The sequence below is a fragment of the Saccostrea cucullata genome, unplaced genomic scaffold (assembly GCF_032062105.1).
Source record: "Saccostrea cucullata isolate Sc308-1 unplaced genomic scaffold, CSIRO_AGI_Scuc_v1 ctg808, whole genome shotgun sequence".
Taxonomy (NCBI): Eukaryota; Metazoa; Mollusca; class Bivalvia; order Ostreida; family Ostreidae; genus Saccostrea; species Saccostrea cuccullata.
The window spans coordinates 27,802-48,074 of record NW_026917926.1 but is presented as its reverse complement, the minus strand read 5'-3'; the positions used below and the strand labels follow the sequence as shown (position 1 = coordinate 48,074).

Below are 20,273 nucleotides of genomic sequence, written 5' to 3'. Positions count from 1 at the left end.
GTATTTCAACTTTTCCCGTAGCAAAACAAAGGCACAACCATTTATATTGAAGGTTATCCATCTCTTATTAGCAACTCCTCCTATACCTAAGAAAAAAAACTTAATGATAGTTTCACAAGTTTTTACTTACAAAATGTCATTATGAGCAACCTATTCTACTTTTTGATCTGACACTTATTTTGTGTCGCTCAGAGCAAAAATGTGGACTTTGCCATTATCATCAAATAGGAAGCGAGGTTTTTTTTAATGAGCGCAGTGTTCAGTGCTCCCTGTATCTCTACTTTAAGTTACACAATCATGCAGAAATTGAGAAAAAATATCAATGTTTTATTAAGAGACTTACTTTTACAATCGACGACTGACTTTTACAATTTTAACAGAGACAAACTCCAATCACTAAAATGTAAAAGTCAGCTGTCAAATGTAAAAGTAAGTCTCTTCATAAAACTCCATTATGAAACACATTTTCAAGTATTTCTTTTTTGTCGTGGATAATAAATATTTCGCAGTCTTAAGGGGGGTGTACAAGCCATATTGGATCTAGTCTTGTGTAAAATAAGAAATACCAAGAATGCGCTTAATACTCTACTGAACTAGCCCAAAGTTACTCAAAGTGCTAATGCACTCATTACCTACTGTTAGAGACCAAAATAAGGAAATAATCAAGTTTAGTTTGTTTTAATTAGGAGGAAATGAATCATGTTAGAACTGCGCAGCTACAGCATTCACGAGATGAAAATTGCATTGAAAATGGTATTAGTTCGATTCATTGATAATATGGCTACAACCATTTCTTTCGCTTTTTTCCTGTCATTATCCATAATTCTTGAAAATTTAATTTTTCATATGGGGGTCTTCCTGAGGCCATGTGTTTATTTCGTCCGCCATTCCTCTGTCACACAGAGTTCGAATAATATTGATTTTAGAATAAATGCGACTATAATAACATCAAGACAAGAAATTACTAAGTAATAATCATTAGGTTATATTACTTACTACTTTTATTTGTTGCATCGCATCGTCTGATTAATGAAAAAAACGCGATTGTAACCCCACTCCAGCAAATCGGAAGAAACTGTTCTGTTTACAGCTCGAGTTTCTTCGATTATATCATTCCACTGAGCACGTGGTTGGCATGTGCATATATCTGCTGTGGATAGATGTGTTTATTACCATGATTACTGTACAGGGGATTAATTTCACGGGTTGTAATTTTCACGTTTTTCTCTTCTCTGACACAGTCGCGGTTTCTAAAATTCGCGAAATTGGTATATAATAAAAGTTTCCTCCCTTATCGATAACTATTGAAAACTTATTCACTGCTTCTTGAATTCACGGATTCATTAACACCGTGAATATAGCGAATATTAACACCGCGAGCTATTTTCCACCTATACAGTATATATAATTTTTCATGGAACAAGTCTTGATAATTTGTTGGTTTCTTTAAAACTCAATTAGAAAAAAGATAAAAAATGTCCTAAACATATGTGTTTACGGTTGGTCTCTTTTCTGTGGCAATGGAAGTTATTTTCAAATGGGGCACTGCAAGGAGGATGCTTAGCATTTAATTAATAAAATGTTAAACAATACTGTAAACCAATTATTATACGCGTCATTTTTTATTCGCGAGTGACCGCTAGAGAACTAATCCGCGACGATTTATTTCCGCGAACGAGTGGTCACATTTTTTTATTACCACGAGTATTTTTGAATCAAATTAATATTTCATATCCGTCCATAAACTAGGTAAAATGGTAGCGTGAGGTCTGCTTATGCATTATTCAAGACATTCTGTGCATTGTGTCCATTTAAAATCTTATATCCACCCCTAAAGTGCATGGGTAAAATGACTTCACACGCATTTTCACAACCCTAAAACGAAAATCGGAAAAAAAAATCAAGGAGATTAAAAAAAATATTGATTTAAAACTCTCAATTGTAAAAGTGCCTCATACTAATTGGATAATCGACGCTTTCTAAGATCTACATAGCCAAGGGGCAATTATTATAAATGGTTTGGACAGAGCAGGACTGGGCCATAATTAGCCGTAATTAACCAGGCTATATCTGACTCGTCTGGAACAATAAATGAACAATACTTACACAAGCTGAAATTATTATTGACATCTTATTCATTTTTAGACAAATAGTTTTAGATTTGCCATTCGTTTTTATTTTTTCTGGATGTTTGTAATTAAATTTCAACTGCTTCTTGTACACTAACAGTAAAGTTCTTCCGTGATTACTTGTTGAACCGTCGGGATCGGTATTGAAAAAAGGGCAAAAAACTCTAAATAAATCATGATATGGGAATATAATGAACAACTGGTTTGCGACGATAAATATCCGCGAGCAAAGGGTACTCGCGGAACTCGCGGATATTTATCGCACGCGTATAATACTTGGTTTACAGTATGCGGTGCATGAAAAACAAATTGTAATTACATGTCTTACATTCGAAAGTTGGTACACATGTCTATTTTGTTTAGCAGTTAGATAGAAAAAAATAGGCAGTTATAGGATTCCTTTAGGCACCTCACATGAATAGATAAATTGTTTGCAATGACCCACACATTGTATGAAGTAATGTTTGGACATAAAAACACATTATGTCTCATTATGTTGACAACATTATGTCGACAACATTGTAAGCTCTCCCTCAATGAACATATGAAGCTTGATAAAATATTTGAAATTTAGAAATGAGCACAATGTTTGCAAAGAAAGGTCCATTGCATATGCTATAAATGTCTATCTTCGCAAAAAAAAAAAAAAAAAAAACAGTGAGAGAACCCCCCCCCCCCCCCCGAGAAAACTATGTTTGTTTTTCAAAAAAGTGCTAAAGCTAAAAAAAAAAAGTATTACTAAGTAAGTATGTGATGGAACATGTACTAGCCTTATCAGACCACTTGTTATAGAAATATTTGGTTGCCCTCTCTCCCGATCTACTGCCTAGAAATGGCCTGACTCATTTTTTTTCATACCATTACACGATATTTTATTCTTTTTCTTCCGTCAACAAATACGTTTAAATTTTAAGAAATTTTTTTCTCCCCAATAAATACAGGCCCCTCACTTTTTTTAATTGAATTACTTGGACCTTTTTTGTCGCCAGATTACAGATTTTTGTGCTACATGTATTTTCGTTATAACATTTGATTAACAAACACGCAGTATATTTAAATTGTCGAATTATTAAAACATTGATTTTAAGAGAAAGAATTTGAGAGGACCCTGTCCTCAACAAAACATGCTTCATTTCATGTATTTAAATTGAGCTACACGTGGGAAAAAACTGTTTCGTTTTAGGAAAACGCAAACAGGAAATAAACTCAGGTAACATCCTGTGTATATATGAAAGAGCCAGCGTCTTTCCCTCGGGGCTTCTCAGCCGCTTCGATTAAGCTCGATTTGAAACCCACAAATTGTTCATCAACACCTTTTCTTGTCATAAGAAGTAAGGAAACAATACATTTCCCATAAAGAAAAGCTTTTATAGTTGATTCAATATTAGAATATGTTTTTGAACTTTAGCTAAAATGATGAAGGATATACACTAGAAACTAATTTTGAGACAGTATATTTTGTACATTTGATCTGATAACCATTAAGGATCAATTTCTTCCCTGTGAAGGCTAACCTGAGGGGATAGGCATTACCTTTACTATTGAAAATGTCCACTGAAAGGTTGTTTGCCCCCCCCCCCCCCAACTTTTTACGACCGTATAGTGATATGAAGGAAATGTAGTATTGTATGCCAAAAAATAGGAAGTAAAAGGAATTTGGCCTCTGGTTGGCCCCCCACTTTCAAAACCGATGAGCGACACTACGTGCCTGCATGTATTAATAACTTTTTGTCGCATAAATAAACTCATGGGACCCTTGTGAACCCAAAACGTGCTTGGGAAAAGTTATACTATTTCTCTGGTATAATTTATTTCAACTTACCGACAAATCTGAGGGTATTTTCTGCTGAATATCATCTGTTTGAAAGCAAAGTCATCATATATTTTTCCACAGCAGGATTCAGTTAGAGGGGAAACTCTTCTTACATATTTCCATAAAAGATATTTTAAAAATAAATCCTCATTAATCACCTGCGCCAGGCTCTTTTATACACATATTATAAATTCTGTCTCTATCCTCGGGTTTAAAAAAAGGGTAAATGTCACACGTACATTTTCGTACTTAGTTTGAACATGTTGACTCTGAAACAAAAGTAATGAATCAAATTTATCTAAATTATTCGGTTATATTAAATTAAAAAAAAAAATGATGAAAACACGTTAATCTCAAACTACAGTAAAACTCGGTTATAGCGAAGCCCTTAGGACTTTTGAATTTAATTCGCTATATCCATAATTCGTTATATCCGTAAAACGAATTTGTATAACCATAATAGCGAATTCGCAATATGCATGTTTTCATTCATGTATTACTACCAATTATATTAGGAAAGCAAATATCAAAAAAAAAAAAATCTTCGATAACTATGGTTATATTATGAATTGGATTTTATATATTTTATATACAAATGCTACACATAAATAGAGTCACTTTAATTTATCACTTTTTTAAATAATCTCTGGGAGTTCATTATAATGGATGTAAATTTCATTATATATAACCTCAACGGGACTCAAAATCAGTTCGCTGTATCCTTAAATTCGTTATATCAGAGTTCGTTATAACCGTGAAATTTTACAAAGATTTGTTAAGGATTTTGCCGGTGACCCATGGCCAGAAGAACTTCGCCAAAACCGTGAATTCGCTTTATCCGTGTTCGTACTAAACGAGTTTTAGTGTATTATTCTACATCTTCATATGAAGATAAAAATAATACGTAAAGTTTATGACACTCTTCCCATCTTTACAGCTCAAGTAGGCAGTGACTTGAAGTCATTTTCAATTATGACGTCATGCATTTTTAGTTCAGAGAAGTGCATGCACAGAGAACACTACAATATTCTCTGGAAAACTTTATCGTACCTGCGCAGTTTTCAAAATCAAAAGTCAAAAAAAAAAAAAAAAAAAAAAAAAAAACAAGGAGTGGACAAACTTGGACCTCCAAAACATCAAATCAGGTGCCGTGGAGGACTAAGCATCCCCTGCCGACCGGTCACACCCGCCATATGCTTCTTTTCATGGTTGGGAAATAACAAAACAATCCGCCGTCAATGCATTATATAAATAATGAATAAACAATTTGTTTGAAAAAGTCAGTCAGCATTTGACTTCATGATAAATTGTATTTGCTGACAAGGTCATTGTTTAGACCATAGACCCATAGAACTTACGAAATGATGACATTGAACGAAATTCCTGATATTCTTGTTTCATCAACTTGTTTTCAATAAATTACCTTACAGTTTTTTGAATTTACATTTTAGAAATTTTTCATACGTAGTGCACGCTCTTGCGTATCGAATTAATTGAGATATATAAACTCCGTATTCAGGCGATGAATATATATTGCTACATAAGTACAATGTAAGGGAAGTTGACGATAGGAAAGTGAAAGTCATTACATTTATCATAGAGCTTGGTTGTTAGATTACGATTAACCTTATTTTCAAGTAAAATATCCAAATATGAAACAAATGTTTCACACTTCGTGATATCTTTGATCTCAAGCTCATTTTGATATTCGTATAAAAAATGGAAATAACCCATGTTAATTAACCATACATCACAGGTTTATCTAAATGTCGAGTTGAAGGCCCCAGTAAGTGTTTTCTTCTTTTTAATATAAAATTATGCACAGATAAAAAAAAGACAAATCTACTTTATATTAATACAAAAATAGGTCTGCTTATAACGGGGCGCATTTGGTACTCATGGAAATTCTAATAGATTCTTGGAAGACCAGCAGGCATGTTTACGAAAATTTCCCAAGATTTTTCATAAAACATTTCGTAAAACATATCTTTGAAAAATCTTAGGATCATCGTAAGATTATCGTAAGATTATCTTAATGTGTTTTTCGTAGCTATCTTATGATTATCCTAAGCTAAGACGTCTTAAATTAATATGACATATAAACACGCAAATTTTTTTTAGCATTGTCAGGAATCAGGAGTCGTCGTTTTTTGCTATATATAATAGTAAACGTTATGTCATCACAATGAACATATTTTAAAGTAAAAATTTTAAAAAATAATATTTAAAAACCTTTAAATATAAATAATATCTTTTAATTATCATCTTAAGTCGACTACATACTGTAATATTGGTTGCATTTAGGATCAAATAGAATGCCATTTGATCATTCAGAATTCTTTAACGATGAAAAGCGCACCAATTTTCTTTGTGGAGCCCTTATTCATTGAAAATTTGTTGTTCGACCAAAAAAAAAACACACCCAGGGTGAGTCGAAGGAGCAGTTCTTATTATATCCCATGCAACAAGTTGTGTGAAGTATAATGTTTTTACCCGTCCGTCAATCAGTCAGAGTGTCAGTCCGTCAGTCTTGTTTATTTTTGTCAGCGCAACTCCTTATAAACCACGGCAGAGAATTTCGTCAAACTTTGCAGATATTTAGGACACAATGTGTATATGTTCATATTTCCCAGAAATTCCGATTCCTGTACTTTTTTCAAGAAATTTCCGCACTTCGACTATTGGGGGAGCGTAGGGTATGTGAGCTAGCTCACTTTTTCTTTCATTTTCTTCGTCTGCGTCAGGCACTGAATTTCACAAGAATTCTAACAATGGGCATTCTTGGAAAGAAGATGCATGCAGGCTTGGAATTTTAAATGGGGGTTATGGGGGTCCAAATTTACTTTTTACATTTTACCATTTAAATCTTCATTGAAAGACCTCCCCTTCCCCACTTTTTTGTGTAGTATAGTAAAAAAAGGGGATGTAGCAGTGTATGAGAAAATATGGCACTAAAAGAAGTTGGAATCTACCCCCCTCCTCCACAGCATGAAATACAATTTTCGAGCTAGAAAATTATATGTTTTTTTTCGTTTGTCAAGGTTTTTTATGCAAGCTGGATTCTTTTTCTACGGCTCCACCTTTCAAAATCGATGCTTCATGTACCTCCCTATATCAAGTGTAAATGCAGTACCTGTATGATTGTCCAATAATTCAACATCTGTAGAAACCACATGATATATCAAAAAAATCCATGATCTTTAAAAGATATATTCAGCGTTGAGGTTGCAGGGGGTTGGGAGATGTTAGATGAAGAGATATATTAATAATGCGCAATATCATTTATTAGTCAAATTGTATTACATTTGTTTTTATTTATAAACACATCAACAAAAATTTATAGTTTTATCAAACATAAAACGAAATCTATATATTTACAGTGGTAATTTTAACAGCTGAACGTCCTGTGAGAAGATGACTTCTGATTCGAGCACTACCGTCTTTAATCGTCCCGATGTACTGTAATCAGTCTTTCAAATTCTTCCCGCATCTCTAAATACTCTGTCACGTCTGATACGATGATTTCTTTGAGCCAGCAACAACTTGGACGCGGCCATTTGAGTTTAAGATAGACTAATGATATGTCAAAAACTGTCGTTACTTTAGGATTATTCTTAAGAATTTTCCTAAGTTACGATACTTTCAAAAACCCAACTAAGTCTTTAAAAATGTCGTAAGTATATCTTAAGACATTTTTTAGTCTTAAGATAGCTTCGTAAACATGCCTGTTGGTCTCTTAAAACACCAAAAATAATGTCAAATGGAAATGACCAATAATAAGGTTTTAAATTTTTTCTTTTATTGAAAAAGCAACTGTCAATGATATCAAAAAGCCTGGATTCAAATTTATCGTGCGGAATGATTGTGTATAAAATTGACAAGTTTTAAGTATTTAAGCTGTTGATTTTGGAAAAATCTTGTGCTTCAAATTGTCCAAAAGTTCCGGGGAATTCTTAAGTATCAACATATGATTTACACTGCTTCTTTAATACATTGTTGCACAGTACCCTTGAAGTTTCTCCTTCACTACTTTTAATATCTTAGTGAGGAATAAAGAAAGACTTTGAAACGTGGAACATTCACTGTTAATTGTTTGTATATTGTACGGCAGGAAAAGAAAGGAGGTTATATATGCATACATGTCCTATGTTTTTTATCACAGCCTGGATGTGAAGCACATTTACTTTGTAAATGTATCAAATAAAATCTCGAAATCGTGTGCAAGAAAATTTGGTCATAAAATGACAGTTAACTTTTAAGTTATTCATCTCGAAATAATTTTATTTCGTGTTAAGCATGTTAATTGTTAAATCTTATTGATTTCAAATATATTTCATGAACAATATTATCACTAACAGAACATAATATTTGATTTTCGAGCAAGTCAGACTGCTTCCAACGCTGATGTCCCTGTTACAAGAAAGAAAAAAAGACGTGATTGTTCCTTTATTGTTTCATATCTTATTATTAAAACCACACTCTTTTAATTTATTTTTTTATCGATAAATAAATATATATTTGACTTCTTAAGACGTATTGAGTATAAGAGGATTACCTATACTGTTTCTGAGCTTGCTGTCCTGTCTGTTGATTATTATACATTCTTAAAACGGGTGAGTAACACTCTTGGTCTGTAAAAGTAAACAATGAAATAAAATTTGGTAAGATACAAGTATAAAATCTGCATGTATAGCATTTATGACATTGTGAAAGATTTTTTCTGTATATATTTATTTTTTTTTTCATGTTTAAGAAACCTTTCATTATATATTGAGAACAAATAGGGTAAAGAGCCTTCGTGATCTTTCCATTGTGTTTATGAGCGACCTGTTCAATAAACCACGCCTCTTAAATAGGTATACAAGATATCATTATAGGTAGACTTTGTAAAGTACAGAGCTATTTGAACATTTATGCAAGTCTGATAAAAGTATAGCTAATGGTATAAAAACTTGATTTACTTTTAAAAAGTTCCCTACAAAATCTACCATATATCTGATATAGTTTAAGGCTGCATTCATCAGATTTACATGTAAGATATAGATGAGTCTCACAGTGTTGGAAATAACTCCAATTATTCATTTGTCATTTAACAAATTTGACGAAGGAAATTCCAAAATATGTCCAATATGTGTATTTTTAATGCATCATTCAAAAATGAAGCCAAGCTCAATAGGACAGCATTTAACATTGTATAATATTGTACACCATTTCGAAAACCACAGAATGGTTGCATCTGTTGCATTGAAATAAATTTTTAATTCGGTTCATGTAGGACCTTTGCTTACTTCAAAATAGCAAGCTTAAAAATATAAATCTTGAAATGCATCCACATAATCAGTCAAATGCTGCATCTAATGAAACATGTTAAATATTGTAATACCCAGGGTTCCTTTGAATTAATTTAAATACATGTAATCCGTTTGATATAAGTTCACGCAGATTACCTGCAATTGAAGGTTGAGGGCAAGAATACAAATATATACAAAGAACATAACCTGGGTACACGTTATAATAATGTGAATTTTGGGTCTTAACGTAGTGAAGTATTACATGTACCGTATGCTATAGATGTGCAAATAATCACGATGATTTTAATTTCACTATGTTCCCGATTTTTCATGTTTCCGCAAAATTAAACCCATTCTGAATGTTATTTTTAGTTTGTTGTTCTTTTTTTTTAGAAACTTTTAAATGCTTAGACAAAATCTAAATTAATATCTTCTAGCGTGAAATTTAAACCATAGCGATATGTACTTTTTGAAAAATCGTGATATATTAACATCGTGGAATGACTGATCTATTCTAGCAGACGGTACAACACAGAGATCCGTTATATCTGACCCCTCTGATCATAACATAGAATTTAGTTTCATACTATAAAAATATTAAGAAGATACTGCAAAACGACGCAGCTAGTTTAAAATGTTTTAATGGGAGAGTAAATAAAAAAAATTAATAGAATGTTACACTTATAGGCCTCCGTTGACATATAGTCATTTAGACATGCTCTACAGTTCTGAAGATAGTACTCTTGTATTTTTCCTCCTCTTGTGTTATATTCAGCGCAGTGACCTGTATAAAAATTACAATATACATCAATATTCCTAAATATTGCAACATCTACAAAATTTATTTTTTTAACTTTACGCAATTGACTCCTAGTTTTTAATCAAATGATCTTCTTATTCTAAAAATTTTGAATTTTGTCAGTACAGGTCTTGCACTTGTATATTAAAGTAGTCTTACAAATTTAAATCGAAGAATACCCAATACCTCTGGGAGACATTCAGCAATGTCAAATATTATAAAAATCACACCTTGACTCTTCTTTGTTTGTCCTTTTGCATTTTGTAGCCCCCCAAAATGGTCCATAACACCCCACCCCCATTATGTAATTGTTACAGGTATATTTATAAATTAAAGTCAAAATCTTTTTGTTGATTAAAATATGCATTCGTTGACTTATATGATACACATGTGACAACCTTTCATCGCCCTATCCCATCACATTGGTGCATGATTTAACTTTTAAACTTTTGTCCTTAGAATATTTTTTTTCTAACTGAAACCGCCTCATTATTCGTACTTCATAGTATTTCCCCATGATTATTTTTAAAGTAAGATATTTTCATTTTTATTTCTTTAAAATATCATTTGCGTTATTTATAACATTACATTGTATCAGTCACAACGGCTCTTAAGGCTAATTATGAGAATAAATGTCTAAAGGAAGTAATATTAAACTAATGTAAAGTATTTCCTTTTTTTCAAGAGCTATACATTGACATTCATTCCCTTTTTCTTTATATTTGAATGCTTTGTGTATTTTTTGTTCAAATAAAATTGATTCTGGTAGGAACAATTTCTTTTCTGCAAACGTAAAACAAACAGAAAAAAAGAGATAAATGCGGTGAAGCTTTGAATAGAAAAGACATAGATCATTCCTTATTTCACTTTAAACAGTTCAATTTAAAAAAGCATGAAATATGTATTTATAACAGCAGAAATGAATTTATCGTCTTTACGGCTTATTATATCTAAATTTACCTTTCTGAAATGTTTTCAACCATGAACGCAAATGCTGCAAATTCATTTATTCTGTAATGCTTATTCTAAGCAATACATGTACATGTGGCAATCCGTAGATCAATTAAAAGAAAGATATAATTCATGGCGCAAGTAGTAAAAGCACTTCTTAAAAATGATATAATTGATTGAATGTTGTTTACGTCCCATGTAAGGTGATATTTTCTAACTCATATACAGACGCCACAAAATCTCGGTAAAGGGTGTCAAAGAAGAAGGTATGGTTTCCATACAAATTTTGCCTGTGATTTTTAAAAAATGAAACTTGTGTAAAAATTGAAAACTCATGCTTTTTAAATAGTTGAAATTAAATGCAGAAAAATCATACAAGTCATTTTTCTCACATTTTTTTAAATGCTAATTATGACATCATAAACATGTGCATTTTCCCGTATTTTCTTAAAAAGTTGCAGAAGACAACAAATTTTCGATGAAATTTTCTTTCAGATAACAATGTCCACAGGCATTGCCCACAAAGATCTTGAGATATATTATTTGTCATTTAATTTTGCAAAAAATATCAGAAAATTAACGTGGGCGACGGCTGTGTACACTGTTTTCTAAAGGAAAACCCCCCTTGAAATGTGCAATTTTAAGGCTTTTTCTCTTAAAGATGGAGAAATGCTTCACATTAATGACGTCAGTCATATTTGCAGAATGGTAAACCTTCATGCCATATTCTTTCCTGGGGCCCGTTTTACAAAAGAACTTACGATTAAGACCAAAACATTCAGATGATTGTAAAATTTTGAAAAATTAATAATTCTATGTAAAATTGTCTGTGTAGAAATATTTTACCACATTTCTTTTAAAAAGTTTAAAATAATTTTTGATAAAATGTTAATTAAGAAGTTATTTGAAGAATTAATTTTGGTCTTAAGTCGTAAATCCTTTTGCAAAACGGGCTCCAGATTTATAACAGTCATATACGTAACTAATATTTAAGCCAGTTTCAAAACTTTTTGATGTCATTACATTTTTAGGGCGCAATAAAGCTACATTGTAAAACCATACCTTCTTCTTTAATTTTAACTCTGCATTCGTACAGTTAATCAGGGCAATTGTACGGTAATGAGGACTAATTTTTTGGTTACACTGGGCGTAGACTGGTTTTAAAGTCTCATCCGAAGGACCCGTGAAAATTGCTTCTTATACATTGTATATAGTGTCAAGCGTTTGAAGAAAGAACAGTTGCTCTCTATTTTTATTGACTTACGTCAGTTGCAGTCGAGGTTTGAAAAAAAATGAACTTTGAACCACAGAGCAATTGATGTACCTTCTGCGGTTCATTTACGCCTAAAATGATATTAAATTATTATACTGTAAAATCACTAATTTTCGTTGTTTTCGAAGTATGGATAGACCCACAAATTTATGACTACCACGAAATGTAAAATTACATATGCATTTCCACTAAATATTTTCACTGTCGGGTATCCGCGCCGGTTGTGACATGTTTGGATGCGGTGAAAATGGCGTAAAATGTACAAACGTGGAATACTGTGTACCTTTTCCAGGTCTATATTTTGGTAAATATGAATTTTTTTCTCAATTTTTTATTGAAATTCTATAGATATCTGGTTAATTTAAATGATGTGTTTCAATTCTGTTTATAGAGTTCATTAAATAACTCGTTGATGCACTTTTTTATCGATGCACTTGACATTCATACCCCTTTCGCAAGTTTTAATTCGTGATTGTTAAAATAATATCAAATATATTTAAAATCTGAAGCAGCGAAAAGAAAGAAAAATCATTTTACATTTAAGATATCAAAAGTGTAATTTATGTCCCATACAAGAAATGTATTTTAAACCCGTTTTATTTTATGTACCCATAACAAATATAGTACGGTTTGGATGATGGGAGTGTTCTGGTTTGGATGCAAATTCAACACCTATATGTTACGGTTTGGACGGTCTATAGTTTCAAATTTCTCAATCCTGTAGAGCTATGCGAACCAGTTTGCTTATTTAATACACCCTTACATGAAGGAAATGGTGTTTATGATAACATATATATTAGTATCAATTCATAAAATTTTTTTACAGGCACATAAGAAGTCACCTTTCCCTTCTTCATACATTGTTTTTACAGTTAATTTAATAAAAATGTTGATCCCTTTTTCTCCACACGATTTAAAGGAAAGTTTTCGATCACATCTCCTTTTTCTTTAAAAACGATACTACATATCTGATGACATAAAATAAATGTAAAACGTGTTAAATAAAATGAAAAAAAATCGTATAATGCATATCCCGTCATCAGTCCCGTCCCATTTATAAGGCAGATTATCCCACGTTTCGAACTTTCGTTGATGCTCTTGCATCGCCCGCGAGGCGCACTGGCTAGAGTGTCTGCTCTCGAGTCGCGAGGTAAGGAGTCAATCCTTACGTCGCGGGTTCGAATCCAACTGTGGGAGAGAACGGTCCTTCGGATAAGACAATATAAGGCGAGGTCCCGTGTCGCAGTAGGTGCTGGCACGAAAAAGATCCGTCACTGCTCAATGACCCTGAGTGCCGAGTATAGGACATGTAGATGGTGCTCACAGTTGTATTGAGCGACAGATCGTGTAATGTCGGACCCAACTTTGCAGAGATTTTAAACTTGTAATAACCTTGCTACATTGATTACATATTTTATATTCTCCCTCACTATGCCCATTCAAATGTAAATTTATATTCTAAGTATGAGAATAGTAAGAAAAGAACTCTATATTACATACGCATTAAATCCGAGGGGGTATCATTAAATAGGCATGCATTGAACATTGGGGCGTTGGTTACAACCCCCCCCCCCCTTTCAACAGGCATATAATCAAAAAAGGGTAAGCAGTATATTGTGTTTGAAAAAATGGTAGAGAAAGAAATTACCCCCCCCCCTCCCACCCACCCCCGCACACAGGAAATAAGATTTTCGGGATTGGAAAATTCCAATTCTTTTTTTTTTGGTCCATCAATTAGCCCCCCCCCCCCCCCCCCCCCCCCCCCCCATTTTGCTTCCAACGCCAATATGCCAGGATTGATACTCGTTATAAACTTTTATTTTGCATTGTACTAGATATTTTAACTATAATATTTATTAATTTTATTGTAAATAATTATTTCATGAATCAATATATTCAGAGAATAGTATGTATTGTACATATAAACCGAATATGTCCGATTTTGTAATAAAAGAATGAAATGAAAAAACCCCACAGGAATCAGTTTTTGACTAAGGGCTAAAAAAAGGGGGGGGGGTCGGCTTCTTACACCATTTTCCGTAATTAGCCTCTTGCTGTGGAACTTGTTCATTGAAAGGCCTGTAAACATACTCTCTTTTTTTGCGGGGTTGCAATACAGTCAAGTTATCATTTTATAGTATTTGTTTGTCATCCCCCCCCCCTTTTTTCGAAATATGGTTAATAAAGTCCTGATTTGTTACCATTTGTTTCTTCGTTAAAGATGTTTCTAGGTAAGTTTTCAAACAAATTATCTGGAAACCCCGCCCCTTCCTTTAAAAGTGTTAAAATTGACATTTTAAACCATAATGTTAAGTATGATTTATATCAAAGAATCTCATCCAAACCGTATCAGAACTTCATCCAAACCGTACACAGTTTTGTAAACACTGGCATCCAAACATGTTACGTTGTTCTATAGCATGTCACCATCGGAACAGTTTCTTTGCATCAAATTCGTGGATTAATGGCAGAGCTTCAGGATAAATAATTACTTTTAAACACAGGCTGTCTCTTAGTTGTAAAATCACATACTACAGATTCCATTTAATAAGACTAAATCCTTTCCATGAGTCGAAGCGGTTGATTGACTCCGCCATTTTCACTGCATCCAAACATGTCACAACCGGCGCGGATACCCGACAGTGATTTTACAACCAAGAATTCAGATTCCAACAAATAAACGATATTTTTGCAAACCTCGAAAACGTGATTTTACAGTTTCCTTAGTCTGAGTATGTATGAAAATGATCAAAATCTTAACATTTACGAACCTTTTTGATGTTCGAAAGCATAAAAATAACTTTACTGATTTTTTTATATTCAACCTTTAAATTACAGTAAATAAGTAAACAAGTAGTTTCATTTTTTTGCAAAATTTACCTGCACGAATGCGAGTAGGTGGGGCACAAACCTCCACTGTTAAATTCTGCCAGGGATTTATGACACAATGATATGTTAAATTTCCTGAACATTTGTCTTGGTATGATGAACAGTCTTTTTGTTTAGAAGCCGTCTTCCATCCTTCTTCATCTGTTGGACATTTTTTAACTACTACCCTTGTTAGCTTTGAAACTCCACAGAACTCGACATCTAAATTTGAACTCAACACCCTCCTCTATCAAAGTAGATTAAAATCTATAATCGAAAAATTGGCAGAAGGTATTTTTCTCTTCGGCATAACATCAAAATATTTGATACATGTACCCCAGACTACTAATGTACTACCATACAGCTGTTATAAAATACAAGAAGGCAAAAATCAAAACGTTTGCTGAGAAATAATACTGAATACCTTAAGGACAGACGCGTACATGTATTATTATACGCTATGAATGTAGAAACCTATTTGAATATTTCTCACTATTTTTATATTACGTGAATTGATATCAAAAAATCATTTTTGAATTTGTTTAAACTATACAAAAATGAGTCAAATAATTTAAATTGGTGAAACAACTTTGCCGTCAAAAGAAACATGATATATTGTGCATTTGCTAAAGACAACCATTGGAAATATTTAATCCTAAATATAAGTTGAAATAGAGGTACTGTGAGCACTGAGTTCATTAATTGTGATACCTCACAAATCATTATAACAGCAAAGTTCAAATATTGCTATTATTCATAAAATTAATATGATTGAAAATTATGATTGGATATTTTTATTATAGCTATTATGTGTGCAAGGTTTACTTACCTCCATGCCACTTAGAAGGAAAATGAAGATAAAGTTATTCAAGAAATCCATCATAAATGTATGTATCTTTGCATCTTTGTCGGCACTTTATACATGTATACCTACATGTGTAAAAATAGTAATATTATTTTGAAAACAAACCCTACTTTTTCAACATAAATTACACGATAAGGATTTGTTTTTTCTTGAACAATAAAATTTCAGTTGATAAGAACACTTGTTATGGTCAGACTTGCAGCAAACCTCATTTGCATGGTAAAACTTTTGCTGCAAGCTTGCTGCAGACTTGCCGCAAACTTGCAGCAAACACCAAGGCTTTGTACAGAATCAAGCTCTCTTAAGATACATTGCCGCAAGCTTTCAGCAATATCTGCTGCAAGTTTGCAGTAATGTTTGCTGCATACTTGCAGCAAATATTTGCAGGAAGGCAATATTTTCGGTAAGGGCATTGACTCTATACATCTAGCATTAAATCTGTCTACACTACGTCAGCAGCAGCCATGATAAGATTTTCCCCATGCTGCTCCAATTAACCTATCATAATCCAATTTAACTGCTGTTATCAGCAGCGCAGTGTTGTTAGATGCAGCTTTTCTTTTGATATGACAGGTACAGTTTTATATATAAAAATTTAAATTCTGACCAAACGTTCCCTTTAATATGAGCGAGGGTGCTGAGGTCGCTAAAACTGAATATCGCTTCAAATTAATTGCGTTTTATTTGTAATAGCTTCTTTAATGAGAATTTTAAAATCGCTAAAATTAAATCTCACTTCAAATAAAATACCTGTTTTTAAAGGTACTCAGAGACAGATTTGAAGTTATGATTTTCTCTATAATATTATGACTTATATATTTTAATAGCATTTCACAGAAAAACTAATTAAAAATCTTATTTCATATAAAAAAAATTAAAATTTCTAATTTTTTGGCGGGTTTGATTGACAAATCCTTGCTCTTTTTCAAATTAATTCTATTCTTAATCCTTAGGAAAAGTTGCAAACTAGTTGTATATAAATGAAAAATATTAATACTATAATCCACAAAATTCAGAGTAGATATGTTCGAAAGTAAAACAAACACACAATATTTTAGCAGCTCGTGCAGTTGTGGAAAGCAGACTGTGACGATCGAATGCACCAGGTGAATTGTAAACATAAACAGTAATAGAACTCGTGCACTGTTTACAAAAACTGTGTACATAACACGAGTGTGCTCGATTTGTTAAACTCTGTACGCAACTCTTAGTTCGGAATGACGATACTTGTGAAGGAGTTTTGCTTTCTAACATTTCTACTCTGAATAAAATTATTTTTCTCGATGAAAGTTTTCATATTTCTCATTAATACACAACAAGATTGCCACTTTTCCTAGGATTAAGAACAATGTTTAAATTTGTGAAATAATAAAGCTTTAATAACTTTTAATTGAAATAAGATTTTTGATAAATTTTTTCGTAAAATGCTATTTTAAAAAATAAATAAGTCGTAATATTATAGAGAAAATATTGACTCAAATCTGTGTCCAAGTACCTTTAAGGATAAATCGCTAAATTTTCGTCTCGCTAAAATTTCCACTTATACGGTATATTTGAACATTACAAAAATCATTTTTCGATTTTTTTTAATCGTTAAAAAGATTTAATTAAATGATTTAAAAATTCTTCTGGATGATTAAGATATTTTTTTTCAATTTATCTTATTTGAAAAACAAAATGGAAATAATGATTATAAATTTTGTGTAACGAAAGAATGACAAAACTGAGCAAACTATTATTTAAAATCAAACAAATGGTTTTCTACTGAATCATTCAAAGAGCCATAGCTGCCTTTCCGATGATACGGCCGACTCAAGTATTTAAAGGGAAATCACCTGTTTCTGTTTATAGATACACATACATGTACCTTTTCAATTCAAGAACGTAATCATTTGTGGACTTGTGTTATATTTTCATAGTTGCGTGTTTGTTACATAACAATAATTTTACTTGTTCAATACATGTATTCTTATTCTAAACAATATTTTTAGAAATTTAAAAAAATAAAACAAAGTAGCAGCTATGACTTTGGGTCATTAAAATAGTCTAGGACTGTTTTCCCCGAGATACTTTCAAGGTATAATGTAATATTATATACCAGTATCTCTTTCATTATCTATACATGTATTATTATTAATAAAAGAGAACATAGGAAAAATACACAGACAGAGAGAGAGAGAGAGAGAAAAAATCACAGATATGAATCACGCACTGTGAGACTCGAACTCACAATCACTATTATAGTTACAATTTGGAAATCATACCACTACGCCACGTTGTATACGGAAGGATAAATTAAAGACATTTTTTTCGAATCTTAAGATAATTTTGAGAAGAAAATTAAATTCATATTTTCAACATTGTAAATATGAAGACTACCTTTAACCAAAATAATCTAAATGTAATGAAGTGCGGTCATATCCAAATAAAATTATTCAGAAGTTGTTTTTCTGGTTAAGGGTGGTCTTTTGCTGCAGTTTGTCATTGTTTACAGAAATTTACTATATTCTCCATATATACCGAACGATTATTATATCTATCATATGAGGTAACTATTAATATTTGAGTATCATTCTTGTATGATTTGGTTTAACGCAGGTATATACTAATATTGAACGATGACAAATTTTGGTTAAATAATGTACTTAAATAATCACTTCTAAAGTAGGCGAAAGTGACTATCAAATGCGCTATGGCTCTTTCTTCATTGTTATAACAGATCACATATCGAAAATTGGGAAAGTTACATGTAATCCTGAATGTAGTAATAAATATTTGGAAATCAAATCATAATTTCTTTCTCTTATAATTTGCTTTATATTCATTCATTTATTGATTTGCGCATTTTTTAGATTTATTAATTAAGCATTATGTTCGTTTGTATTTAATATTTTATTTAAAATGAACATACTTACTTGAGATATAAATATAAATAAATGAAATCATTTTAATACATTCAAATTGTTAAAAAAAAATTAAAAAAAAAACAAAAAACAAAAAAAAAACAGGTTAGTCGAGAAAAGAGGAATGCAGCCAATAAGTTTTATGAAATACAGTTCAAAACTGATAACAGTGAATCAAATGTGTGCATAAGACACCAGGCAAACATTTGCGTCGATAAACTAAAGATAAATATTCCTATTTCACAGCAACACTGGTCTGAATTTTATATGTCATTTACATTGCAATATAATGGGTATACAGAATTTGATCAAACATCACAAAAACGATCAAACAAAACCTCTTCAAAATATATAAATGTAAATGGTCCATACGTGTCAAGGTAAAAAAAAAAACATACAACGTATTAAGATAATATCGGACGAAGTAAAAAAAGGAAACATATGTTACTAGCAATGTTCTATTAATATCGTTTTAAACACCAGAGATATCAAATCTGACCTACGCCATTTCAATTGTAACAAAGTTTTCCTATCATACAAAGCTTACTATATAAATATCAAATAATTTGTATGTATAGAATAAGATTCTACATACCAGTGACCTTGTTTCCATCGACTGTTTCAAAGTACATAAGAACTTAAAAGTACATAAGCTTTATATAATATATATGTCAGAGGAGTTACCTTTCCTGTATCGTTGTTCCTGTTGTTGTGTAAAATAATAATAAAAAAAAAAACATAAAATGCAGATTCAACAATAATTATGATATGTGACTAAGATAACCTATTACTATCTCTCTATGTTCGTGATCTTTCGTCAGATTTCGTCTGTCGTTCGCTAATATTGGGATATATGTAGCTTTTTCTCTGGAACCGAATTTCAATTAAGTATAAACTAGGCGTTTCAACTAATTTTTCAAGTTGCACATATGGTAAAAAACATTGCATAGATAGATTTATAGGTACATGAAATTATCAAAAAAGATAATATCTTATGCATACATTTAATTACACCATAAAAAAGTTTAATTATTTATAATTGACTTTTCCAACGTTGTGTTTAAAGGATAGGTAACTCAGGTGTGAAAAATGACAAACTTAGTGCCGATTTATGAGTTGTCGTTTAGAGGAATGACATATAGGCTGCTTCAGAATTGGTATTGTTATGTACACAAAGGGGTTCCTTACATTGTTTTGTACACAAAAGTGTTGACCATGAAAAAGAGAATGCCTTCACTCTACCTGAAATAACAGGGTCAAATGAATGGGGAACAGACTATATTCAATATTTTTAACTCTGACGATTATTATGAAGAAGAAAAATCATGTTTTTTGTGTTCGCGCTTTTTCGCTTCCTATATAAATATATTTATTTTTACAA

The 20,273-nt window shown here is 31.9% G+C and overlaps 1 protein-coding gene across 2 annotated transcripts in view; it reads right to left on the bottom strand.

Moving 5' to 3' along the window:
* LOC134263172 (uncharacterized) overlaps positions 1-19,519 on the bottom strand; it is a 38,586-nt gene extending 19,067 nt beyond the window's left edge. The window contains exons 1-6 of one of the 2 annotated variants that reach the window (XM_062745719.1): positions 19,488-19,519; positions 15,954-16,054; positions 15,137-15,371; positions 9,913-10,017; positions 8,498-8,573; positions 8,005-8,352 (exon numbers count right to left, since the gene is read on the bottom strand). In XM_062745719.1, the coding sequence (XP_062601703.1) occupies positions 8,265-8,352; positions 8,498-8,573; positions 9,913-10,017; positions 15,137-15,371; positions 15,954-16,007 (558 nt within the window). In that variant the 5' untranslated portion in view covers positions 16,008-16,054; positions 19,488-19,519 and the 3' untranslated portion in view covers positions 8,005-8,264. Of the gene's footprint in view, positions 1-8,004; positions 8,353-8,497; positions 8,574-9,912; positions 10,018-15,136; positions 15,372-15,953; positions 16,055-19,487 lie in introns of those variants that run through there. The other variant, XM_062745657.1, reaches the window with a different exon arrangement.
* Positions 19,520-20,273: the final 754 nt, after the last annotated feature.